The sequence below is a fragment of the Pangasianodon hypophthalmus genome, chromosome 27 (genome assembly GCF_027358585.1).
Source record: "Pangasianodon hypophthalmus isolate fPanHyp1 chromosome 27, fPanHyp1.pri, whole genome shotgun sequence".
Classification (NCBI taxonomy): domain Eukaryota; kingdom Metazoa; phylum Chordata; class Actinopteri; order Siluriformes; family Pangasiidae; genus Pangasianodon; species Pangasianodon hypophthalmus.
In genome coordinates, this window is record NC_069736.1 from 15,998,429 (window position 1) to 16,026,285 (window position 27,857).

Consider the following 27,857-nt stretch of genomic DNA (forward strand, 5'->3'; position numbering starts at 1 on the left):
AATACAGAAAATTAAGAGGAGTGCTTTTGTGTCAACATTTAGACCTACCTGTAGTTACAATCAGATGTTAAAATATTGACAATGAAATCTCTCTTGTTGAAAATATTGTTAAGATATTCATATTTGCTCACTAACAAGGCTATTTATCTTCTGTCCTCCATGTTGGTTTTCCTTGTTTGCCCCTGGCGAGGGAATTTATCATAGCCAATCATCCTCCCAGTATGTTTTTGGTAGGTGAGAGGAAACCAGAGAACCCAGAGGAGACCCACACTGAGGGAACATTTAGAGAAACTCCGTACAGACAGTAACCCAAGCTCAGGATTGCACTGGGAATCCTGGAACTGTGAGGAAGCAACCCAACCCTCTGCACCACCATGCCGTCTTAGACTCAGACATGATCTGAATTAGTGATGATAAAGTTTCAGATTTTTTTTTTTTCAAATTTCCCAGGTGTTGCTCAGTTACAAGTGAGAAATTAATGTACTTGCTAGATTTAGGGTCTTCTCTTGGAACTGACTAGCTGCAGTGTACCAGTATACAGGATGCAGAAGTGCTCCATTTGGAGCACAGCCATGCACTCGGGTGATTAGTCGCTAAGGGGCGGAGTCAGCGCGGCGCACGGCTCTGTGATTGGCCAGTGGGAGGTAAATCGGCTTTGCGTCGGTTCGCAGGAGGGGTGATCTTATTTCCTTCTCTGAGAGGAGGGGGGTCGAGTTGTGAAGCGCTGAGAGGCAGAGAGACGACGTTTTTTTTTTTTTTTTTCTTTTTTTTTGTCTTACCGCAGTGTCGGCACTTTTTTTCCTGCACTGCACCGCTCTGCGGATCGCCCCGGGGCTGCTGTCGGCGCATGCGCATTGCGATGAGATAACCAGCCGGCCGCGGAACGTCCCTCCTCCTCCATTCATCCTTCTTTTTATTTATTTTATTTTAGTTTTTTCATTTAATAAGCTAATAGGCTGTGATCTCTTCAGACGTGCCTTAAGAGTCATTTTCAGTTGGCTGAGATTAATAGATAGGAATCTAATAGCACAGATCGGGTTAACCCTTTCTCTGCTTGAATAGCTCTCAGTGTGTGTGTGTGTGTGTGTGTGTGCGTGTTTGGGTGTGTGCGTGTGTGTGCGTGCGTGCGTGCGTGTGTGTGCGTGTGTGTGCGTTAAACCTCAGGCTTTAGTTCAGTGACTGCATCATTCTTGCATCAAATAGCAAAGAAAATGGCAAAAGACGGCAACAAGAGCGAATGGAAAGAGTTCATCTGGAACCCGAGGACGCGCGAGTTCTGCGGGAGGACCGCCAGCAGCTGGGGTAAGAACCGCATCACCTCCATGAAGGAATCACCAACAATCATTAATACCATTCACACCTTATATAAGCTTCTCCTTCTCATGCATTTTACACCTACACACTTGCTTCATATTTCTACATAACATCAGATTCATCAGATTTCTGGATTAGATTGCTCCAATTTTGCATTGCATTTCTATTTTCCTCCCTTCTCCATTTGGGGACTTTGACAACAAGAGGTCTTTCAAACCAAAAAAAAAAAAAAAGCATGCTTTTGAGGAATATCTAATACTAGGCAGATTGTGGGCTGCAGAGACATGGACCTCTGAGGATTAGCTCCAGATTACTGCAGCCCGGCTTACATGGCACATCATCATGGTGCTGAATTAAATGCCAGGGTTACATTGGAATCTCTTATCAGCATGGGGGCTGGAAATGAGGGGGGAAGGTAGGGACAATTCCCAGTAGCCAGCTACAGCCTAGGAGGACCCTCCCAGAAATAAAACTAGAAGATTTCTCCTGGCATCCTGGTTACTGCTGTAACACTGTTCCTTATTGAGTGTTACACTTTGATAATCGAGTCTAAAAATATCACGGTTTGACAGTATCACGGTATTAATTGACCTTTGAATACACACAAGCTGGGGAAAATGGAAACAATTTTGGTACCCAATTTCCCAATGTGTCACTATTCCATCATGGAATACCCGAGTTCCCAACGTCTTTACTATTCCATCATGGAATACCCAATTTCCCAATGTGTCACTCTTCCATCATGGAATACCCGAGTTCCTAACGTAATACTATTCCATCATGGAATACCCGAGTTCCCAATATCTTTACTATTCCATCATGGAATACCCCAGTTCCCAATATCTTTACTATTCCATCATGGAATACCAGAATTCCCAACGTCTTTACTATTCCATCATGGAATACCCGAGTTCCCAATGTCTTTACTATTCCATCATGGAATACCCGAGTTCCCAACGTGTCACTATTCCATCATGGAATACCCGATTTCCCAACGTGTCACTATTCCATCATGGAATACCCGAGTTCCCAACATGGTACTATTCCATCATGGAATACTTGAGTTCCTAACATAATACTATTCCATCATGGAATACCCGAGTTCCCAACATGGTACTATTCCATCATGGAATACCCGAGTTCCAATGCGTCACTATTCCTTCATGGAATATTAGAGTTCATGATGTCTTGACTATTCCATCATGGAATACCTGAATCCCCAATGTGATACTATTCCATTATGGAATACCCGAGTTCCCAACGCGTCACTATTCCATTATGGAATACCCAAGTTCCCAACGTCTTTACTATTCCATCATGGAATACGTGCTTCCCAACATGATACTATTCCATCATGGTATACCCGAGTTGCCAGTGTGTTCCATCATGGAATAGTATGATTAGTTTTGGTGGTTATGGTGCATAGCCAAATTCTTTATTTTTATAAATTCAGCTTACTTTTAAGCATCACTGATTCCACCATTGACACAAATGGGCTTACATTTCTAACCAATGACTATGTACATTTTTACACTAGGAGGAAATCAAATATCAAATATGAACCAGGCTAGCTAACTAGCCATCCAGTGCATTTGAAAAACATCAAAATTCTGGCTTTGAAAGTGCAAAATATGACTCACATGAAAAAAATGTTGCTGCAGTACTTGTTACCAATAAATGCTAGCATGTAGCATGCTAGTATTTCCCATTTAATATATCTGGCACTTGCTTCCTCCATTCAAGCGCTAACATGAAAGCACACAACACAGCCAAATCCCCAGCGTCTCATCAACACTTAGTGTTCTTGGGTCCACCTGGGAACAGCTCTACACTATAGGTGTTAATTCAACACTGGGGATTTTGCTATTTACCTTGAACGGGTTTGTACAGCAGCCAAGGCTGACAGGGAGGAGCCTGTAACGTTAGAACAGGGCCACCGCTTTAGATGTGTCATTAGCTGCTCTGTATAGGAGAAAGGCCTTAGGGTTGGTAAGGCTCGACAATTGAATTTAAGTAAAAAAAGATTAGAGTTTGTGGAGTCTTTATAGAACAGTATTCACTTCTGAGGGCGTCTTCTGCCGTCATGAGAGTGAATAAGAGGTAATCCTGCTCTAATAGGCCCTTTTCCCCAGCAGGGTGGTTTGAACTATTATTCAAGACACAAATAGGGTATAAATGAATTATTATAAATGGATTAATTATAGATCTATTAGGAGATCTTGTTGCATGTGAGCGTGTCCTATTACAGTAAATTAGAGCAGAGAGAAAACGGCTTTGCCTATATAATTTTACACTATAATTTGTGGTAATGACTGATAATGCTACTGTTTTTTTTTTATTCCCTTGTACTAGAATCATTAAATTAACACCAGTGCCAGTAAGACTTGTGTATTGTGTATGTGTGCCTGTTCGAGATACAGACAGAGACAAAATGGTCGTCCTTATGACTTTTTTTCCTGCTTAAGCCTCTGTGTTCTCTAAGGCTCTTTAATGATTCTGTTTCTAGCCTGAACGCTGGTATTTTTGGCCTCATTAGCGTTTGTCCTCATTACTTGGGCTTAAAGCTAACCTGGGATCTGCCTCACAGGCTTACTTAAGGAAACCATGCACCAATGTTACCAGCCAATCAAGCAATGCTTGGTTTTTAAATTGTGGCAGGATTCCATGACTTGCCAATCGTCTCATGTACGATAAATGTTTGCTGACAGATTCTGACAAGTCTGCTGGGAAATTAGTGAAATGGCACTGAACAGAATAGACACATTGTCATGATTCATAAGATCCATGGTGTCATGATGCGTAAGAATTTTTGCGGAAGAATGGTTGACATTTATGGCTAACATGTTGGGTAAACAAGGTCTGGACTGGCTTTCCTAGTCTTTCTTATGATGTCATTATTATGATATCGAGCGAAATTGAACAAGGTTGGGTTGCACAAGCTGGCATAGCTGTCTAACATTGATATACATATTAGAGACCCACACTGATCGAAATAAGTTTCGCCCATAGACTTGCATTCATTTGATTCTATTTTCCATCATGGAATCTAAAAATATTAGTGACGATTTACATTGACCACAGCCCTGATGAATTCTCAAATCTGATTGGTCAGAAAATTTAATAAATACACTGCAAAAAAAAGACACCTTAGCAAGTGAAAATATCTTGAATGTATCTAGTTTTTCCTGTTATAGGATTACATTAAACCTAATATAAAGTAACAAATTTCTAGACATTTTACTTATTTCAAGCTTTAAATTTTCTTATTCTATTGGCAGATCATTTTGCTTCTTTCTAGAAATAAATGCTTAAAATTAGCAAAATGATCTGCCAGTAGAAATAGAACAAGACTATTTCAAGTTTGAAATTAGTAAAAAAAAATGTAGAAATAGGTTTAATAATCTTTTATTAATCTTATAATAGGAAATACTATAAAAATTGACTATATTCACTTTTCACTTGCCTACATGTCATTTTTGCAGTGTAAGAGTAGCTCAGACAATTTAAACCATCTTGGTTTTCAACTAAGAAAAAAGTCTTTTCATTGCTTTGATGACATTTGATTTTTTTTTTTTAACATTTATGGAAGGAGTCTCCAGTGTCAGTGCTTTGTAAAAGTTTTCCGCCATGGGAAAGGAGTTTGAGGTTTGAGGTGTCTTGGTAACATGACAAGCTTATTTGTTGATTATTTTCCTATTACAGCATGAGCCAAGCCTTTTATTCCTTGCTTATTTTAATTACTTGGTATAAGGTTTGATCCAATGTGACAGTCCATTCTGAGCAGGTGCAGGTTACGACCATTACATAAAATCAGTTAGTTACTCAAAAACAGTGGTGAGTTGAGAACTGATAGCCCTGCTCATTAAACATATTGATCAGGTTTGGAGGAATTGAGAAAACGCCAGCGCTGAGTTATGGGTTTGTGTTCCGTGGGAATGCAGTATATCACAACATTGGCTTTCAAAGTGTCCAGTAACACTCATGAGAGCTGTTACAGGCTCTGCACACACACACACACACACACACACACATGCTCCATCTGCAGCTTCAGACTGCTTAAACATTCATACAGTGTGTGTGTGTGTGTGTGTGTGTGTATGTGCTGATGAAGCACTGCAGACACTGTGTGGAGCTTCCCAGCTATCTCTTAGGGTCTGTCCCAAACGTCCTGTTTAGTTTGGACATGACATTTTATCAAACATCCCAAATGCTACACTCTTGGAATTTTTTTTTTTAATTTTTATTTTTATTTATATAAATTTTATTTATACATTTTATTTATATATGTTAAATGCATTCTTAATTTGAGTCATCAAACAACACAGCTTTTACTGCTTGTATTGTATTACTTTGTAAAGATCAGAGAGGAACAGGTTGCTTTTTATTCCCCTTTGTGCGCCGACTGGAACCGTGAGCAGCCCTGCAGCAGCTGTGAGCTCACACACCTGACTGAAGTCTGATTGAATCAATCAGCTTTGAGGAGCAGAAAGATCTAAAGACGTCTGTGTGTTTGTGTTTGCTTTAATTCAATTAATCATGCGCAGCTCAGATCTTTGTGCTCCTCTTTCGGCTGAGCCGTCTGATTAGAGCGATAAGAGAGTGCAGAAGGCATTCATCAAGGAGAGACAGTTCGGCGGGGGGGTTGGGGGTGAGAGAGAGGGAGAGGGAGAGAGACGGGTGTCATCTGTTACACTGCAGTGACACATTAGTGCGTATAAACTGACGAAGACAACGGGAAGATGAGCTTATCTGAAACGCAGGGCTATTTTAGGTCAGAACTACAGAGATGCTTTTCTAAGACTGCAGATACTGTTCTAAAGTGTGTGTGTGTGTGTGTGTGTGAATATTTATACAGAGAAAGCTGACCTACACAGAGTGTCTGGTTAAAGCATTGTATTCACACACACACACACACACATTCTTCATAATAATGTTTTATAGGCTTTTACCATTGAGCAGTGTACTAGAGTGGCTTAGAAAGAAATAAAACACCTCGGGACATGCTGTTATAGGAAAATAATCAACGGTTTGGTAGTGTTTTGCAGCCTGACGTGAAACGGAGCTACTGTTACCCTTCTGTTTTTCAATTACAGCACATAGTATTGTGTTTTATTCCTTTAATACCACAGCAATTCACCAATGATTCCAGTTTTTATTTTTATTAATAAATGACACAACATATTTTTATCTGGTTATAGTCACATTAGTGTTGTGGAACATCCACAAAACAGGTTAGTTCCTGTTCTCACTTACATTATAGCATCTATAAAGAGCCGTTCCTTCACCTGCCTCTCTTTTTTAATAGTTAATGAAACAATAAAAAACAACATTGTTACTAAGCAACCATAAAGTGTACACTGCCTCTTGATTTTCCTGTGTCGGAAAACGTCTGACTGGGCTGACACTGTTTACGACTCTTTCATCTTAAACACATCTTTGCATAATATTTATATTTAATTTGAAAAGTGATACCTAAAATAGGTTAAAACTAGGTCAAAATACAGCATGCTTTTAAAGCCATATTCTTACATTCACGGACTTAAGGGTCATTTAGTCTTTAACAGGTTTTGACCTTCCCCAATAACTAAAAGTAATTGTGTAGGCTCTTGGTTTTCCAGATAAAAGCCACATTCTTCTTACAGCTTTATTTTCTTGTCATTGGTCATCACACAAAGCTCACAATATCACTCAAACCCTCAGGAGTGTGTAACCGGAGCTGACAGCGTAGGCTCCCGCCATCCTCATGCTTTTGATCAATCAGTGTGAGAGAGAGAGTGAGAGCAGGAATCTGATATCTTGCAGAGAGAGAGAGAGAGAGAGAGAGAGAGAGAGAGAGAGAGAGAGAGGGTCTGTTCGGACTCATTGTGTGTCCCTGGATGATGTTGTCTGCCTGCGGCTCAGATGTCCTGACATACTGCAGTGTGTTGAAGTCCCACAAGTGCGGCTTCCACTTACCTGTTTCTGTGCAAGCTCTGGGGAATTCAGAACATTGAACCAAATTGATGTTTTGAATTGACTTGATAATGTATGAAAATGCATGAAATGATAATCAGATTATACCACAGCACTCTCAATTGATGACCTCTCAATTCTGATTGGCCTATAACATTTCTATAACATTTTCTATGACTGCAGCAATTCCGGCAAATCACATGTTTATATTAATGCGTGTGTTCGGATACGTTAATATTTCTATAATAAAAACTTGCACAGGGACTTATGTAGGCTATACAGTGTATACATTTTATACATAATCTAAGCCAAATAATAAATTGTATTAATACATTGAAGAAGGAGTCTCCAGTATCAGCGCTTCCTAACAGTCCACGCCGTGTGGATTAACTGTAACATGATACTCTGCATTTTATACCTTATTACTTTTAGTGAGAAAAAAAGAGAGAAGTTAGGGAATGACTGTTTATAGCTGCTATAATGTAAGTTATAAGACTTAACTTGTTATCTTGTTACTTAAATTGTTTATCGATCTTGTCAAGAGCGTCTGTCTGCAGTCAAACATGTTCGAAGACTGGAAGTTTGTCAGAAAGTGCTATGGTTGTTCAGACAGTCCATAAAAACAATAACTGGTTTAAGCCAGTTAGCTAACCTTAGCTAAGCTCGTCAATATGGAACTTGTGATGCGTGTGTTACACCAGACTCTACAGGAAACATTGATATTTAACTGAAGTTAGCAAATTAGGCATAGCAACTCCGTCATTACTGAAATGAGTCAAATTACTCAACACCCTCGGTTGATAAACAGTTGCAAAATGGGACACGTTTGCAGTGGGTGGTGCAAATGCCATTAATCTTGAGTTTTGTTTTGGCCTGATGGGATTCCCTGATGTCATTTTGCTGATTGTGGAGTGACCACTCTGAAGCCACACTACCCCCATCTGCAATACACTAGTCAGCAAAGTGGAAACAGATAAGCACATGCTTATAGGAAATTGATTTTTCTTCTTATGCATTAGTAACGAGCGTCCACTGCAATGCCGTCCGGTCATGTTGGTCCTTCTTGTAGAATTTGTGTGTAAGTTTTATTAATACTGATTATATGAAGCTGAAATTACATGAGTCAAATGGATATAATCTAAAATTAAACCAATAGCTTTAGTTAAGTAAACCATAAAACACATGTGGGATGTTTGTTATGCTTGCCAAGTTCCTGAGAAGCTGTAAGGTGCAATATCTTCTGTCCTAAAGACCTTCCCATGTTGGAAAACTAAAATTTACTTACTTTACCTCTCACAGCTACAAATCGCTGACACTGGAGACTCCTTTCGTAAAGGTTACTGTAAATATACACCTCTTCACAGAAAATGTGACTGTACAGGACGTCTTTTAATCTGATTATTATTAGTCTTAGATTATATAGAGTGTCCGAAGTAGATAAGTCCCTGTGAATGATCTGTTACTATAGAAACAATGATATATAAAAACAAGCACATTAATAGAAACCTGTGATTTGTAGCTGCATTGCTGTCAGAGCTGCTGTTATAGAAAATGAATTAACCCTTTCTGACCAATCAGATTGAGTAATAGCTTAAATCCTTTAATGCTTAGATTGTATGTTTGTAAATGGTCCGTTATAACCATGATACCCATTGGGAAGACGAGCAGGCTGAGGAACTTCAACATTGGCCAGTTTTTAAGCCGACTGATATATCAGTTGAGCCCTAGAGTTTTGGACTGACGTTTAATTTAGCCATGGTGATTCAATCAAGGAAGGGAAGGGAAATAATATTTTGTTAGGAATGAAACACCGTATGCTCCCTAGGTGCCAATTTGTGTGCAAATGTTTGCATACTCAGATTATTTCAACTATAAATCCTATAAATGAAACCCACAGCATGTCCTATTCTGCTCCATCTTCACGCCCGTCTTACATTTAGCTGGAGTAATTAAGAACCAAAGAACCAAAGATTAAATCTGGGGAGTAAATATTGAGGGGATGTATGTGAATATACTGTGTATATATACATACTTTGTATAAATATATATTCTGATATGTGTGTTTGCATTCACAGGCCTGATCTTCTTGTTCTACCTGGCCTTCTACATCTTCCTGGCCGGATTATTCAGTGTCACCATCTACGTCATGCTTCTGACCCTTGATGATAACAAACCCACCTACCAGGACAGGCTTGCTACACCAGGTAACCCACACAATAATAATAATAATAATAATAATAATAATAATAATAATATTATTTAGAATGCACTATGTTCACATTCCATATGCAGATGATAAAGATGTACCTTACAGTAAATATAACAGAATATAATAGAATTGGTTCTGAAAATTTATGTCATCACGGTCTCATTCTCATGAAAAATTTTGTAATTTAGGATTAAATGCAGACTAAGCGTTCATAACCTTTCTTACATTATTCATATTAAAGTGAACCAAATTGTTTCAACCTCGCTCATTTAAATTTGTATTAATTTTCCATGAGATCATGTTCTCTGGTTGGATGAAAAGCATTAATAACAGTCCATTTTTAAGTGGTGTTCCTTAACCACTGACCACCATAATCTATGGTAAAAGCAATGGCCACTTTACTCTAAGCGACTCCTAATTGTTACATTGTCCTAACAAATTGTATAAATCATAAATAACTACTGTATACTAGGCAAACAGACAAATAGACTGTGTTTGAAAACGTTACATTTGATTTGTCTCCCAACCTGTGGTCAAATTAGTGGGTCAAATTCACATGTTTGGTCAAAAAATGTAACAGAGGAATGTCAGCAATGCTTTGAACAGCAGTTTGTGAAATTATTTGGAGCCTGGCTGAAGAAAAAACACATTCAAGTGAATATGCCAAATACTGAGAAAGTGACAGTAAACATGATATTGGTCAGATTTATGGTCTTTGGCTTACCTTAGTTCTTATAATCTATATCATAGAGATAGTGTAACAGTAAATGTCTGATTAGTTTTTAATAAAATGTCAGCCATTGTAGGAAACCTCTCCAATGTAGTAGAAAATGATCAATCCACTACTTAGTCCATTGGAAGCTCCGAAGCTTGACCAGTCCCATGTTTTGATTGCTAGGTTAAAAATGGTAGCTACATAATATAATAACGTGTGGCGAGATAGTTAGCTAGTTAAATGCATACAAATAAAACTAGGACAAATTTCTGTAGCCATACTCTGTTTCCTCTACTGATAAAGTTTTTGATGAATGACATCAGAAACTGGTGTTCCCTCCTTCCAGCACAAATAAAACTATTATTGGATGTCTGGCTAGTGTTTTTATTTTCATCCTGTTTCCACATACCTGAATGTTCCTGATTCCAAAAGGGTCGTCTATCATTGCAAACGCCACATTTAGATGATTGTGTAATTAAAGAAACCTGAAGTTAGCTATTTTATCTCTAATATATAGCTAGAGGACATAACTGTTTAGCAGATTTCTGCTCATTGCCTGGAATAGCTGAGTGTGTTAATTTATGTAGAGCATTATAGACTAATACAATTATCCTAAGATAATTCAGCATTATGATGATTTTTTTCATACTGAATCTTTTATGTGGCACAGTATCCATGTATATTAGCCCAAATAACATCTTCTCTCTCTCTCTCCCTCCCTCTCTCTTTTGGTAGGCATGATGATCAGGCCTACAGGTAAAGACCTGGAGATTATCTACACCAAGGAGAACACCGAGAGCTGGGACTCACACGTGCAGGCTCTGAACAACTTCCTCTCCAGTAAGTCTGTGACATACTGACGCTGAGTCTAATATCATTCCTTCACTTGTTCACCAGATAGACAGTGAGGCCAAAACCAACATAGTTTTTTTTTCTGTTTGGTAACCATTGTGCCATCAGGGCCAACAAACTTTCTGCCACATTTAAATCCAATCTTGCCAACGTTGCCGAAGTTGGGTCAACATTGGCTTGAAGTCCGTTTGCTCAAAATTGGAAGGGTTGTCATGAAAAGTGCTCCTTTGCCAATGTTGGCCCAATGTTGGCACAACACTTTAATATAGACACCTAAAATAGATGTTGGGCCAGTGTCAGTTCATTATTTACTACAACCTGTAGACCGCTCTGTATAGAGCACCATATTGGGGGTAGCCATAATGGAGAACACTCCGGAAATACCATTATATATAAAGTTTAGTGTCTACTCATGATTTTTAGTGAACTATGGGTAATAATATAGTGAGCTCACCAAGTAATACAGTTTATCCACTGAGAATTCAGACAACACTACAAAATGGCTACTCCTTAAATAGGGCACTATATATATATATATATGTATAAGGAACAAATTCTGACATGAAAGGTGTGCCTGTGTTCTCCTAAACTGCAGATTGCTTTATGTGTGCAGTGATCTCTGTTTCAAATAACAGAGAATAAAAAACTGTGTCAGGAAACTGACACAGGGGACAGGGAACAAATCAAAATGGCCACCACTTAGTTTTCACCATGGCTTCAATACGGCACCTGTCTCTTTCTTTCTTCCTCGACTTTCCTTTTTAAATGTCAAGGGAAATCATTGCAGTGTCTATAAAGTTTTGTTCTTGCACTTTAAAATAGACAATTATCAGAAAATAACAACATGTTAACCAAAGACTTAAAGAAACACACCCTGCCTTCTAGGCTGACTAGCTAGCTTGCTTAGCTAATGTTTGTGATGAATAAATGGTTGGTTATTGTGGTTTATTTTGACAGGGTTGGCTGCTGTAATACTATAAATACAGTTAAAACTCACATCCTGAAACTTAATTTGTTTCCAAGCTATTTCACTAGCAGTTAGCTAGCTGGCTAGCTGTGTACTAGTGTTATCCTCAGTAAACTGTAGCCATTGTAAGTAAATCCTGAAATTCCTGAAAATTTTGATATTATGCATATTTATAGTTGTTTTTTTTTTTTTTTTAAACTGTGTGAGGGTAACGGTGAAGATCAAGGGTACTTTAACTTCTACTATGTATATTAAGAGCATTAAAATACAAATTTTCTTAAAATAGAAGAAAATTGGCCAAAATGTGTTAACCTCCATCCATATCTTCAGAGGTAATAGCTCCCCATTTGGCCACTAACTGCTCTGATCCTGTGCCTCTGCAGCCTACAACGACTCAGTGCAGGAGCAGAATAACGTGGCTTGTACGCCAGACCAGTACTTCATCCAAGAGGACAGCGACAGCGTGAAGAACATCCCTAAGCGCTCGTGCCAGTTCAAGCGCTCCATGCTGGAGGAATGCTCAGGCCTCACTGACCGCTACTATGGCTACTTCGATGGCAGGCCATGCGTCATCATCAAGCTCAACCGGGTAGGAAAACAAAACTATGCGAGGAGGAGGAGTGAAATACGAATGTGAAATCTCCATGTACATGTAATCTTGCTAGAAGACTGTTTTAGGAGTTACTAATTTGACTTATTTGAGCTTTGTGCACTTTAGGGTCTAAATTCTAAGCTCAAATATGAGATATTACAAATATGATGCACAAGTGAAAAAAATTAATGTTCACTTAGGATTTGATAGGAAGGCTTAAAAAATATTTGCATTATACACTCTATGGCCAAAAGTTTGTGGATAACTGACCATCACACCCATATGTGATTCTCCAAACGGTTGCCACAAAGTTACAAGCACACAATTGTATAGGATGTCTTTGTGTGCTGTAGCATTACAGTTTCACTTTACTGGAGCTAAAAGGCCCAAACCCGTTCTGACCTCACTAATGCCGTTGTAGATGAATGAACACAAATCCCCATAGCCACGCACCAGACTCTAGTGGAAAGCCTTCCCAGAAGAGGGGAGGTTATTATAACAGCAAAGGGGGACTAAATCTGGAATGGGATGTGACATATGATTTGTGACATGTGATTTATTTGCATTTCTAAAAATAAAAAAAGCTCAACTTGCTCCCAGCACATTTTGGTACATGTTTTATTCATTTTGATGAATTGAAAATACAAAGAAGTTTTTTTAAAATAATAATAATAATAATAATAATAATAATAATAATAATAATGCTGGAAGGCCAAATACTTATTTTCCTTGCGGTCTATTGATTTGTGGTTAAATGTGTCTCTTGGAAATCTAGACTCCTAGATAGCTGACATGATAATATAATTATTCACTACATAGTCTAGTAATGATACATGTGGAAAGCGGCCTACTTACCATCCATTATTCACCAGAGCTGGTTTAGTTTTCTAATGTGACTCACCTTCACTTTTGGTTGACTCTCCCTCTCTCTCTCTCTCTCTCTCTCTCTCTCTCTCTCTCTCAGGTGATTGGTATGCTGCCAGGGAAGGATGGCCCGGCACCGGCTGTTAGTTGTGGTCCTAAGGTAATCCATCTCTCTCTTTTGTCCACTTTTTTTTTTCCCTAGGCGTCTTTTTGTTTCTTTCAGCAATCAGGATCTATTTCCTATTAAACTTTCATTAACCCTGTTCACACAGCAGACTAAATGTTAGATTAGCTGATCGTAAAATTGTTTCCTTTAGCTCAGACTCAATCAATGTCCGATTCAATCTCACATAACGTATTTCCAAGCATCCGTAGACTTAAACAAAATATAGTGTGTGTATGTATGTATATATATATATGTATGTATGTATATATATGTATGTATGTATGTATGTATGTATATGTATGTATACATGTATGTATGTATACATGTATATACTGTATATATATGTAATGCAAACCCAGTTGGAAACAACTAGAGAGAATTTGATGGATCGTTTCAGGACAGCACGGCGTACCGGGGTAGGACTGATTGTAATCGGGTTTACAGTTTCACTACTGTAAATGCACACCATGGACATTAAGTCCAAAGGTATTAAGTTATGTTTTGACTCTCTGAGTCTGGGTTTAAAACTCTTTCCTCAGTTAGAAAGTATTGTAGGATGATGGTATCATTTTGGAATAGCATTCACGCCATGTCAGAATTACAGTAATTACAAGATGACTGGGAGCTTCTACTGGGAGCTGTTCATGTTTTTAGACTCGTAAATAACGTCATGTCTGTGGCAACATGAAACCTAAAATGATCACATTTACCACTCTGAAAGGTAGCAGTTAGATAAACCATATTTTAAGTAAGAAATAAAACACTTGCTGTTACAAGAATATAATCTACAATGAGGTGTTGTGAAGTTACTGTTACTACTCCAAAGGTTGAAGGAGACATCCCAAAGGGTTTTATTCCTCATCTGCTACAGCAGTTTACTCAAGCTAACATTTTTTCCTAAATTAAAGATCGACACATCATACATTTTTATCTGTTTATAGATACAGTTAATGTTGTGTCACCTATAAACATTCATTCCCTCTTCAGCCTCTCTATTTTCTCTCTATTGGAGTTAATAAGACAAAAAAATGCAGCTTGTCATGTTAGATCAGTGTATGGAATCATACAGTAATTCATACTGTCATTTGAAATATATTTGCTACATATTTAAATGCTACATATTTAAATGGAAACTTTTCCATTTGCTTTTCCAGTGGTCCTACATCTAGTTATTATTAGTAAGTAAATATACTGTATATGTTCATCAAATACATTACGTTAGGAAAATTTAAATGGGTTTTGCTTTCCAGGAATATTATCAGTTGTATTAACTTAGTGTCAAACTGATTTTTTTTGTTCTTGTCCCATTTCCACCCACTCTCTTTTCTTAATCTGTAAACTTTAATTATTGACTGTTCCCCTTTTTACTTATCCCTTCAATTGTTCGTACATTTTCTTCTTGTTTTCCTCTTTAAGAAATACAAAATCAACCTAGATGAATGGGTAAGAATGACAGAAATACCAAAGTAGTAGAAAATAGATGTAGAACTAGATATAATTTAGCTTAATTAGAAGCAGAAGTAGCTATTATTTATTGTAGAAATAGACATAGAATTAGCACATTTCAGAATTGAGAAGTTATGGTGTAAAATGCAGTTAGTTAAAGGTATTAAACGAACTTATGAAAGAATTTTAGCTCTATCTGATTGATGTAGTCATTTCATATCAATGGCTACTACAGTCAAAGTAAATACAGTAAAAAGTTATAGAAAGATGGATGGGGTTGCGTTTGGACAGACCTGAAGTGCACATGTAATGAAAGGTGAAAGATTAGGCAGTACTGTTATTTCTTCTGGTCTTTTTTCTGGATTGAAAAGGTTTAAATTTGATAGACTGTCCTTTCCTATCAACTCTCTATCTTTCTCGTTCTGTCTGGCTCATAAACTCTTGCTCTAGGGTGATGACTCAGACAAGATGGGGGAGGTGGCATACTTTCCTCCCAATGGCACCTTCAACCTCATGTACTTCCCATACTACGGCAAGAAGGCACAGGTACGTACCAACACAGAAAAATTATGTTACGATAAATAAGAAATGGAAAAAAGGTTTTTACTCTTTTTTTTTTTTACCACAGCAGTTTGCTGGTGTTTGTAGTTTTCATTTATAAAACAACAACATGTTGTGATCGATGTCTATTTGTAGTTAAGTTTAATGTTGTGGGACGTTTGCGAAACATTAGCTCCTGTTATCACTTACGTGATAGTGGGTATAAACAGTCATTCCTTCACTTTCTCTTGAAGTTAATATTAGACAGAATATAAGACAGAAATCATGAAGAGTGTGTGGGAGGGATGGCGTACTCACACTCCCCTATCAATCACAGTGACACTAGCCAATCCTTGGTGTCTGTGAACACATGTATGTGGAAGAGGGTAGATAGCGCTTTTCTCTGAGTGTGTTACGCAGTCTGCTGGCTGGCTTTACATGTCTTGGAGGATGCACGGAATAGCCTTCACCCTCCCCAGTAGCTGTCGTATGATGGGGGAGCTGGCTGGTGGGTAGGAATTGGCAGGTGACCCAGTTGGGGAGAAAAAGTGGGAAAAAACTAGTGACACATTAAACTAATCACATTATCAGCCAATACACGGAGATCACAGTAAAAATCAGCTAGTAACCATCGCTCTCCACGGCAGGTGAACTACTCTCAGCCTCTGGTGGCCGTCAAGTTCCTGAACATCACGCTGAACGCCGAAGTGAACGTGGAGTGCAAGATCATCGCCAACAACATCCACACTAACAATGACCGCGATAAGTTTGCCGGCCGCGTCTCGTTCAAGCTGAGGATCAACTCCAGAAAATAATTTGAAGGAAGTCGGTGCCGTCTTTATACGCTCTTGTGTATACACATATACATCTGCTTTATACACACATCCCCCATGCACTCTATCATATCGTATACAGGATGCTCCGAGAAAAACACACCAGACACAACAGTCTCAAATGATCAAACGTGTTACTGAAGTCATCAAAAATAAGCCGAATTTGTGTGTGTCTTTGTGTGTGCGTGTGTGTGTATATACACTGAGTGTTTACAAGTATTACCAATTTTATCTGAGAAATCTATTTATACTGCATGACTATAATGTAAAAGAGACATTTATGATCGAAAGCAGTGAGGATTTGATGGAGAGATGGCAAGGGTGTGATTGATCAGATCACATGACTCAAAATGGGGCAAAACACCGACATTAAAATTGTACAATACGAATCAAGAGCGAGAGGGTGTTAAAAAATATGAGTGTAGTTTTCTTGTTAACACCTTTTTTCTGCATGTGAGTGTGTATGTGTGTGAATACTCTCCTACGCTTACACACTAATGATACGTATATTTTCTAAAGTACAACGTGTACCAGAGTATACGATGTCTACTTCCACCCTGAAATTCCTCAGATATCAATAAACATGACGCTTCGTAATATAAGTAACTGGGCGTTTTTATATATATATATAAAAATGGCTGACGTATATAGAGAACATTTCACCCATACAGCTGTACGCTAGCTACATTTTCCACCCGATTTGACTTCATTTACACCAGCTGTGGAAAATACTCGTCTCTGATTGGCCAACAGGTACAAGAGACCGCCCACCGAAGTGTCCCCATATATCAGAAAATATTGGCACGAGTCATTGTATCGTTCATGTATAGGCTGCTTTTAATGGTTGTATTTTTACATGTTATAAATATAAATATAACCAGATGACAACATTAGATGAAAAATTATAACGTGTATGTTACTACTGTGTCTAAAAGGGCGAAAAAGCGCTAGAATCCAGAAAACACGGCACTCTTTCTAAAATTTGCTCTCATTTTACCATCACTGCTGACGTCACGCACACGTTCTCCATCCAGCACACCTTATTTACATGAGGTGTATCTTTTTATGCTTATTTATATATATCTAAATGTATAAATAAGTAATATATTATAGTTTTGCATGTATAATAATGTATTTCATGTAGATTTTAAAAAAAGGATGCTGTTGTTTGTATTGATTTGCACTTGGTCTAGTTTGATTGATGAGTGAAAATGAAGATTTGTGTGCTTATGATGGAGCGTGCACACGTGCATATATGGTTATATATGCGACTAAGGGTGTGTGTGTGTGTGTGTGTGTGTATGTGTGTGTGTGTGTGCATTTCTTTCCTTTATCCTCATTCTGTTCTATGTCTTATATATTTTTGAGAGCATTCACTCTCCGTTAATAGTCGAGTGATAGAGATGGTAGAAAAGTACGAAAAGTGGAGTGTCTTAGGTTTTTTTTTTCATAAATAAGAAATCATTCCACACATAAAACAAAAACAGCTGCACTCATCTTTTTTCACTCAACTTTTTTTCTCAGTATGCTCACCTGGGATGAGACAAATCCATCTATTTTGTCTCACTTCCTTTTTGCTCTTTGATTAAGGGGCACACACACACACACACATGCACACACAGTGTGTCCTCCAGCAGAGCAGATATGTGTGCTCTCCCTCTACCTGCCTAATCTGTTAATCTGATTGGATAATCCAGGACAGGGAGAGCATGTCATCACTCCATCCCATCCCCCCCTTTTCCTTTTTTTTTTCTTTTTCTTCATATCAAATGATCTTTTCTCCTTTTCTCGTCTTTTCATTTCTTTTCTTTTCTTTAATTTGCTTGCTTTCTTTCTTTCCTTTTCTGGATTCTTTCTTTGTTCATTTCTTGATCTCTGTTTTCTTTCATTCTTTCTTTGTAAACTTCTTGATCTCTCTTACTCTGGAACATACTAACTTCATTGTTTTCATTGTCTGTGTGTGTGTGTGTGTATGTGTGTGTTTTCAAAGCGCTGCTTAGCACCTTTTTTTGTTTACCTTTATTTTTCTTTTTGTTCCCACCCCGCCATTCCTTACTGCTGTAATTGTGTGTGTGTGTGTGTGTGTGTGTGTGATGGAGGCGACTCCTGTGGTCTCTCTCTCTCTCTCTCTCTCTCTCTCTCTCTTTCTCTCTGCTGCATATTTGATAATGCAGTGGATAGCTGATCTTTCAGACCACAGGGGTCCAAATCATAAATATTCATGAGCCACAGGTTTCGTATTACATATCATTAACTGTGTCTGTCACAGCCATTCTTGTTGGCATATTATGAAAAAAGTGACAGCTACATAACAAATTCAGACATAGGTATGACCTTTTTGAGTTTGAAACATAACACACATAGCCACAATATTTAAGATATAAAATCAGATTTTTAAAAACACTACCTCCTGGTAGAAAAATCGGATTTCGTCAACTGCATCATTTTTTCTTCCTGAAGTGACAAACTGATCTTTTCCCCTTGGATCACTGAAGAAACTGTACTGACAGTTTTAATTGCCATTTCACAGCTAACAAAACAAATAACCATGACAAAGGTGATGCGTTGAAAAAGCAATATTACGCGGCATATTATCTTTCAGATTGCCTTTTTGAGTTGGTCAGAGTGTAGCAATATGAAATGTAGTATATTCTAGGCATTATAGATAGATAGATAGATAAATAGATAGATAGATATATTATTCTATGTACATCTGAAAGTCAGATATATAATACATGGTTTGATTGTGTGGCAATTTTTTTTTTCTTCGAAACTTAAAAAAACAGAGTGTGTATTTTTACTCTTGTTGCTTTCTCATTTGAAAAGAAGAATGTAATGCTATGGAATGTAAAAAAAAATGTTTTAAGCTTGAAATTATTAACCAAATAAAATGCAAACTTAAGAGCTACATGGAAAATTGAATGCTCCTATGTGCTCTGTATTTTGTCATATATAGTATACACAAACTAATACAGCACGTTTAGCTATACAGCTCAGGGTGAAAAAGTGAGTTCATAGACGGATACAGGGTTTATTTAGCAACCTCCAACACACACACACACACACACACACACACACACACACACACACAGACATTTCTTGCTGAGAATCTTAGAATGTCAGTCATTTAAATTAGCGTATTTAATCTCAATCCAGTCTGACTTTCACAAATCATTACTGTAACCTCTGTCTCTTGCTAAATCTCTCTCCTCTCTTTTTCTCTCTATATGAATGACAATAGCACACAGAGAGAGAGGGAGAGAGAGAGAGAGAGAGAGAGAGAGAGAGATTAGGGCGCATTAATGGTATTTGGGAGTCTAAAATAGACCTATCATGAGCAGGTGACAAACACACACAAACACACACACATACACACACACACACACACACACACACACACAGTGCTCTCACAGGTCAGATTTTACTGTTACACTATGATCCACTACATTAAACAGATTTAATGCATTAAACACTCCTGCCTGTGTTTGTTGTTGTGAAATAAACTTCATAAGATTCAAACACACGTGACACTAAATTGTCTTTATTAGTGTTGTACTTAATATCTGCTTTTTAGAAAAAAAAATTGCATAAGTTCTGATTGTGATTTAGTCAGGTTCAGTAGATGTGTTAGAGCAGGAAATTTCTGATTTGACAAATCTGTATGTTCTGTTTAGTTTTCGATCACTTCCTGAACTAGAACAGCTTAACAACTTGAAGATGTCTTAAGATGCATGATGCATGGGTCTCTTCTGCAGTTCTGCTCTTTGCTGAAGTTAACTGCACCTCCTAGTGGAACAGTTTAGGTTCTACAATCAGTGGGTGCAGCTCTCCTACACTGAGCTCTCTCACTGTACACAAAGTACCAGAAAGCAGAACTGTCTGCATTGTGAGATGACATGGTTATTTGGGGGGTTTTTTGGCCACAAATTAAAGGTGCGATAGTAGATTTGTACAAATAACATGGAAAATATGTAGAACATGATTAAAGATATATAATGGTTCAAGCCATGGCTTCAGCACAAGTGTATTATATGGCTGAGAAAAAGATCGTTTGTGTTTACATGGGCCTCTTGTTGGTCTTTTTATAGCCACCCGAAAACACCCCTTCATTCCACCCCATCTCAGTCTGTTTGGAAAGAAAAACATGGCTGAAATCAGTAAGCACCCAGCACAGACAGATAATTCTCCATGCTGTGCTTTCGAAAAAGCTTAATGACAAGAAATGCAGTAAAACCAGAATAAACACTTAGAATGATTTATGTAGTAATTTATTACTGGTGAAGGAGATAAACCTGGACAGATAATTGGTGACTTTACTCCTGGACAGCTACGTAAACACAAACTGGTACACAGTTCTGAATTGTTTGAATGCACCTTGAGGTCATGAAATACATTATATGGTCAAAAGAATGTGGACACCTGACCATCACACCTATATGTGCTTGTTGAACATCCCATTCCAGATTTAGTCCTCCTTTACTGTTATAATAACCTCCACTCTTCTGGGAAGGCTTTCCACTAGAGTTTGGAGCGTGACTGTGGGGATTTGTGTTTATTCAGACACAAGAGCATTAGTGAGGTCAGGCGCTGATGTCAAGCGAGGAGGCCTGGGGGAGCAGTCAGCATTCCAGTTCATCCCAAAGGTGTTCAGTGGGGTTGAGGTCAGGGCTCTGTGCGGGACACTCGAGTTCTTCCACTCTAAGTTTGGCAAAACATGTCTTCATAGACCTCGCTTTGTGCACGGGGGCATTGGAACAAGTTTGGGCCCCTTAGTTCAAGGGAAGGAAAAGAAGGGAAGATACAATTACGCTCTAGACAATTGTGTGCTTCCAACTTTGTGGCAACAGTTTGGGGAAGAACCACGTATGGGTGTGATGGTCAGTTGTCCACAAACTTTTGGCCATATAGTGTATTTCAAGGTCACAAACTAAGTATCTTAGCCCATGACTTAATATGTAATATGTAACTTAATATGTAACACTAAATATGACACCGGTGTTTTTATGTGTTTTTCCAAGAATGAAGTAAAATGGAATATTATTAATCATCTCCACGCTTAGCTTCATGTGCCCACAATGGTCCAATTCAATAGATTTCCCTGTCTCTTCATTATAATAGTTGAGACGAATTAAGTAATTCATGACCACAAAATACATGTAGATCTCAAGAAACCTAACTCATGGCCTCACTAAATGTTGATGTCTAGAGTTCTGACTAACCCCGCCCACTCCTGCAGTTAATATTTTTGTTTGCACTTGCTTTTGATTTTTTTTAACAAACATCTTAGATTGTTACTAGGAAAAGCATTTATTGAAGAAGAATAACCATGGTAGATGAACGTCGTAAACACCCAGTACGCTCCCATATTAATGAACATGACATTTCTCCGTCCTACGTGCTTCACAGCTGACTCTATGTTCCCACCACATGGCTTGTTTGTTGGGTCTCACAGGATCTCATCCCAGTGCACACCTGTACTATAAACGTTCAGCACACTAAAACTGGAACTGCGTCTTGCAATTGCAGGTTGGTCCAATGATTGCAGCTGTATGGTCTTTGGTACCTGTTCGAGACTGGTACCAACAGAATGGTGACACCCATTGATAGTGTTAACAGTACTGTTGACTGGTGATTGTGTTTCTCTGTGTGTATCTGTCTGTCTGTGAAATCACTCAGGCCAGAGTCCAAGTATCAGTGTGTCATAAACCCTGATATGATAAAACAGTGACCTAATTTTAAAAAAAAAAACACCACACCTGCTAAAATTATGACCTGCAAAAAAGTGTCTGCCAGATATTTACTACACATTGACTCAAAGCCTTGATGTTAGTGTGGGCCAATTTGGAGTTGTGACAAAGTGCACATGGCAGCATTTTCCCTCTGAACTTCTTTTAACTTTCATGTGTCCTTATGGAATTGCTAGCCTCCTTTGTGTCCTTACAGTATTGCTAGTATTCTGCAGTTCCTTTAATCATAAATAGCATGCTAGGCATGCTTATGGTATTGCTAGCACATTGTACTTCCTTACATTATCACTAGCATCACAGCATGCTAACAATACCATAAAGTCACACAGCAGGCTAGCAATACCATAAGAACAAACAGGATGCTAGTAACACTGTAAGGACCCAGAGCATGCTAGCATGCTTTTTCTCCTTATGGCTTTGCTAACATGCTCTGTGCCCTTATGGTGTTGCTAGCATTCTGTTTGTCCTCATGGTATTGCTAGCCTGCTGTGTGTCCTTATGGTACTGTTAGCTTGCTGTGCATCCTTATGGTGTTGCTAGCATGCTGTGTGTCCTTATGGCATGTTGCTAGCATGCTGTGCCATTATATCATCATGGCCTCACGAAAGTGCTGTGCTTCCATATGGTATCACCAACATTGCATGCACTTACTGGATACCTAATCATGTCACCGATATGTCCACACTCCATGTCTTTATGGTAGTGCTAGCATATCATGTTCCTCCAGTGCCACTTGAGTCCTGTCATACACTTTCTGTATGGCTTTTACCACTCTGTTCAATGAAGCTGCTGCCTCCGTCTGCGTCTTCACACACATCAGTTTGTAGAAGGCCTTTCTGTCAGGCATGGCCACGAACGCCAGCTCCGCTGCCTTCCTCACCCACCATGAGTGGTGCTGAGCTAGTGTGAGTCGATAAGCTTCTCGACAGAGCTCGGATGGGCTGCGCACCATCATTTCCCTCTTTTCTTCAGCTAGGCTGTGTAGAAAGAGTTTCAACCAGAGGAGAGCACGATGAAGGCGCAGTAGAGTCCTGCAACCCGATTCCGTCAACCGACCAAAGTTCACTAAACCCTGCTCCAGCTCTGATACAATCATGGAGCGCACTGAAACATATGCACCTTGTAAGGCTGAGTCTTGCGCTTGCTGATTTCTTTCCTCCTCCTCTTTTTTGGCAAGCTTGCGGATAATGGAGGTCTTTGACTCAATTTCTTGGGAGATTATACCCACCATTGGTCCCAAGGTCTCCATGAACCTAAAAGCAAAGACCAACAGTTCAGGGAGAAACAATGAAAACATCTTTTTCTTGTAAAGAAAGAATTTTTTAAAAACATTTGGTGTGATTGTTGCTTGGTACATGCTATGAGATCTATTGTTTGTCCTACACAAAGTTTTGGTCAGTACCTCTGGGGCAACCCTTAAAAGTTTTGTGTAGAACTCTATAATTGAGAGTTTCTCCTAAGAATGTTCTTTAGGAAGCTAAGACCTCTTATCTGGTCAAAGAATGTCTGAGGAACCTGAAGAACCCTATAACAGAGAGTTTCTCTAGAGAGGGTTTTAAGTAGAACCTATTTAGGAAGCTAATAATTCTTAACTAGGCAAAAAAACGCCTGAGAAACATGAAGGACTCTATAACAGAGACTTCTTCTAGACAGAGTTCTAAGTAGAAGCTCTGTAGCAAGCTAACAAGCCTTAACTAGCCAAAGAATCCATGAGAAACTGGAAGAATTCTATACCAGAGACTTTGTTTAGGGCTTCAGTTAGAACTCATTTAGGAAGCTAAGAAGGCTTAACTAGTCAAAGAACCTATAAGGAATCTGAAGAACTAGAGAGGGCCCAAGTTAACCCTCTATCTCTCTCTTTTTTTTTTTTGACAAGATTGTACTTGCTTTCTAACTTGTATCATGTGCTTTCTTACTTGATGAGCTCATCCCAGCTGGCTAAGTACGGCTTTAGCAAAACATCATTGGTTGAGATGGGCGCAGCCTGTAGATGCATCAGCAAATAAGCAAACTGGAATTTCTGTCCTGGACACACCTCCAGTGGAGGTGTGATGACTTCTGATGAGGTGTTACTCCAGTGCAAACTGACAGACTAAGGAAGCAAGTGTAATAGGTCAAAGAGCAAGTAATAAAGTGGAGAAAGTGACAGTTCTGAGTCTCTCTTATGGTGTTGGCATTTTATTCACAGCAATAGACATACCTGATCTTTCTTAATGGAACCCTTTAGGCAGTAGTCCCAGTAATGATCCAAACCACCATCTATAAAAAAAAAAAAAAGAGGCTGGAGTAGGAGAAGATTATAGCAGATTGCATACTGACAAGTTCTGGAAAAGATTTCTCATCCATCGTAAACAGAAGCTTAGGTAAACTTTCCCAGTAATAAAATGACGTCATATACAGGTATATTACAGGCAGTAATCATTGCCATGGGTAAAGAATGAGCTCTCCTAGGTTTGCCAGTCCCAAGCTTCTGTGTGAATGTGTGGTCCACCAGACAAATAACTGTCACAATTAAGACACAGTTAAGTGGGCGATATAAATACGATGTGCTGGATCAAGTGCTATTTTATGAGCTGCCAAACAATGAGGACAGACGCCATACAGTTAAATATTTCCATCTTCTCAGTCATATATCATGATAGTTTTCCAATTTCCAACTAAAGAGGGGCACCTGGAATGCTGGAGCAGGAATGCAAAAAATATCATTTCTGTTCAGAACGAACCAAAATGAAAAATAAAGCATTTCTAATCTGTGATATAAACATCATTTATATGATCATGGGGGTTGAAAACATATCAGCTGTTAAGGACAGTCATGTCAGCAATCTTAGATTTATTAAGCTCTGCAAACATACACCCATACTGAGCAAATGCAGGTTTCTGGACTTGTGCAGGGCACCAATTGTTTCCACACTACACTACACTACAGTTGTTTCCACACTACAATATACTACAGGAAACACAGTAGGGTCTTAATCAGAAAATTGAAAACATGTCTGATCTAAGGTCAAGATACTCATGACAATTACAGAAATGTGTTCTTTTTAGAGCCCTCTGCTGGCTGTGAGGTGAATTGCAACTGCAGTGAAAAGATTGACTTTCCCTTACTGCAACTGACCCCAACCTCTTTGTTGCCTTTTTGGGAGCAGCTTTGCTTCGATTTGGGGCAGTGCTTATTTCCGGGCCAGAAAAATGTAAACGGGATCCTGAATTTAGTCAACTAATGACTTTTACTGCATAGTAATATTGTAAAACATGTTTGGTTCAACGGTATCTTTAAAATTACATGATTATTAGCCATGTAGAGACACTTTCAGTTATTACATATTGCCCCTTTAACAAAACAGAAGAGACTTTTATTAGAAAAAGTGACCGGAAAATAAAATGTTCCTTAAGTCTGCAGTGAAAAATTTGAAAAGAAAATTATGAAGGCCAAAAATAATAGTGCCGAAAAAAACAGTTTAGTATTGTTATTGTTGGGTTACAGCTTTTCTGTTCACCATCTTTGGTATTTAGAAGAAACACATGCAGCATCCAGTGGACTCTAGCATTACAGACTTGAAAGACTTAAAAAATAGAAATCATGAATGCAGTTGTCTGTCAGCCTTTACATGTGTGTGTAGTACTAGTTTGTCCAACATCATTCTTATTATGCTAAAGAGACCTTGATAAAATGATCAAATGAAATGTTTGCTCTATCATGGTATGGATTAATCATGGTATCATTTTAACGCGATGAGAAAGGTACTTACAGAGCCATAGAGAGGAAAGAAAGATGGTGATGAAGATGACAGCCAAGGTGGCCCTTCCTCCCTTTCCCATACTGCCCTCCTGTTTCCCTTCTCCTTTACAATATTTTCTTCTACACACACATGTTCACAGGCTGGTCCATGCTTCCCATGCTTGCGAGCGCTAGATCTTTGGCTTTCCAAAACCACATATTGAGCTTTTCATCTGTTCCTATATCTTTTCTTCTTTTATTTTCCTCTGGTCTTCTTGTGCACTGTGGTTGAACGTTAATAAAGCCCACAGCTGGAGATAGCTGGAGAAAAAAAATAGTACTTATTTGGTATTATAGCCTCCTGGTTCTGCTCTAATACTTCTCTTCACAGTTTGTGGACTTCAAGTGTTTTATGGACTCTTTCACTCTTTCATGTTGGGTTGTTCAGTCTGTGGGTCCATAGATTAGTTATGTGTAACCAATTGTTGCTTATAAGGCAATGTCCTATAGCAACCCTGTTTAGTGCACACGACTGCAAATACTCTTACCCTGAATCACCTCGATAAGAGCTCACTGGCAAGTATTATGTCATATTTTCCTGATATGTCATGAACATCAGAACTCAGTGACTCGTTGTGATACTCGCCAGGGTGAACGTGCCCCTTGAATTCAAACAGCATATGCAAAATAAAGTCAAAAAAGAAAGACAATGAAGAATGTCTTTTGAAGGATAGCTGGAGCAGCAGTTGCTGTTTTTGGTAAATCTAGATTCAGTAAGAAAGTGAACCAGTATTATTTTTTTTTGAGAACTCCATTTAGTTTGCTTATATTGTAAATGGTCTAGCACCACCAGGAAGCCACCTTTGGACCTTAATCTTCACCTAGTCAGCTTGATGTTTGGATTTCATCTGGTAAATGTAAAAATCAATAAAGAAATGAAATAGCAACATTCAGAGTCTTGTACTGGACTTTATACCAGATTCATTCTCATTATATCTATAATATTATATATGAGTGCTGTTGAATTATTGATTCTGATTGGTCTAGGATAAAGGTAGGATTTTTTTGGGTGGTGGGAGGAAACCAGAGAAGCATAAACATCCAAATTTGTATCAATAAACATCAGGTTTCTGTTATTACGTTCCCTAAGTACAAGTGGACAAGCCGAAAGACACAGCTGTTGATCATCTGACATTTCCTTGGCTACTCTATCCAAGTGTCATTAGATCTAGCTGGACTACATGAATTCCTAACATCTCCATCTACAGCACTCTATAAATACTAGTGGAAACTGAGACATGCTACGGAAGAGTAACCGGAAACTCCACGTCCGGCTTCACAGTACTCTTTGATGAGTGATTTCTTCCCTAGTAAAATACATGTCTCTGACTATTCACTATCTGTGTATGTTGATTTGACAATATACAGAGTGGTGAGTTCAATAATACTTTCGCATTATTGTTAACACAGACTGGTAGAGAGTAACTCTGCAATCTGGGTGAATATCCTTTCAGACCCTTAACCCCATTATACTCAGGTCATTGCAATACTAATGGAATTAATCATTCTGGTATCTATTTATGGATCATTGCCACTGATACATTACACCTAAATGATAAGGCGTTTGTCTCTGATAACAGTGCAATCACTAGTACTGAATGAACTCTTGTACATTCTGAATGAACTCTTGAATATAACAATAATATCAGATCTGGGAGTCACTGGTGCTACATTTCTCAACTGTTCTTGTTTTGCTGTAACTTATTTTCTGTGTGTTCCACAACATTAGATGTAAACAGCTAAAAGTTTGACATGTTCTTTAATAAATACCACTTAGCACTGCCTGTGGAATAGCACACTTCTATAATAACACACACATACTGTTATAAGAAAAAAAAATCTGATTTGAGTCGTTATTTATTCTCCTACAACAGCATGC

The 27,857-nt window shown here is 38.4% G+C and overlaps 2 protein-coding genes across 3 annotated transcripts; one reads left to right on the forward strand and one right to left on the reverse strand.

Annotated features, from left to right (window-relative positions):
- The first annotated feature begins 786 nt into the window (after positions 1-786).
- Positions 787-16,839, forward strand: atp1b2b (ATPase Na+/K+ transporting subunit beta 2b). 2 transcript variants are annotated; one of them, XM_034300916.2, is made up of 8 exons: positions 787-1,302; positions 9,342-9,470; positions 10,926-11,030; positions 12,393-12,598; positions 13,566-13,625; positions 15,048-15,074; positions 15,528-15,623; positions 16,265-16,839. In XM_034300916.2, exons 1-8 carry the CDS (start codon positions 1,212-1,214, stop codon positions 16,430-16,432), a joined length of 882 nt encoding a protein of 293 aa, XP_034156807.1. In that variant the 5' UTR covers positions 787-1,211; the 3' UTR covers positions 16,433-16,839. The 2 variants fall into 2 exon arrangements, with proteins under 2 accessions (XP_034156807.1, XP_034156808.1); XM_034300917.2 differs by lacking the exon at positions 15,048-15,074 and having other exon boundaries at positions 789-1,302.
- Positions 16,840-19,973: 3,134 nt separating this feature from the next.
- gltpd2b (glycolipid transfer protein domain containing 2b) lies at positions 19,974-26,375 on the reverse strand. Its single transcript, XM_026921784.3, has 4 exons — positions 25,950-26,375; positions 24,398-24,456; positions 24,114-24,289; positions 19,974-23,450 (listed from the first exon to the last, which is right to left on the reverse strand). The coding sequence occupies exons 1-4, from the start codon at positions 26,017-26,019 to the stop codon at positions 22,892-22,894; spliced, it is 864 nt and encodes a 287-aa protein (XP_026777585.1). The 5' UTR covers positions 26,020-26,375; the 3' UTR covers positions 19,974-22,891.
- Between the last annotated feature and the right edge of the window lie 1,482 nt (positions 26,376-27,857).

What these genes read in the sequence shown, in the direction of transcription:
- atp1b2b (XM_034300916.2), top strand. Translation starts at nt 1,212, where the DNA reads ATGGCAAAAGACGGCAACAAGAGCGAATGGAAAGAGTTCATCTGGAAC. An exon ending in TCTGAACAACTTCCTCTCCA is followed by an intron (nt 11,031 to 12,392) that starts GTAAGTCTGTGA and finishes GTGCCTCTGCAG; the next exon opens with CCTACAACGACTCAGTGCAG. An exon ending in CTGTTAGTTGTGGTCCTAAG is followed by an intron (nt 13,626 to 15,047) that starts GTAATCCATCTC and finishes TTCCTCTTTAAG; the next exon opens with AAATACAAAATCAACCTAGA.
- gltpd2b (XM_026921784.3), bottom strand. Translation starts at nt 26,019, where the DNA reads ATGGGAAAGGGAGGAAGGGCCACCTTGGCTGTCATCTTCATCACCATC. An exon ending in TCTTTCCTCTCTATGGCTCT is followed by an intron (nt 24,457 to 25,949) that starts GTAAGTACCTTT and finishes TTTTTTTTATAG; the next exon opens with ATGGTGGTTTGGATCATTAC. An exon ending in GTTCCATTAAGAAAGATCAG is followed by an intron (nt 24,290 to 24,397) that starts GTATGTCTATTG and finishes TTGCTTCCTTAG; the next exon opens with TCTGTCAGTTTGCACTGGAG.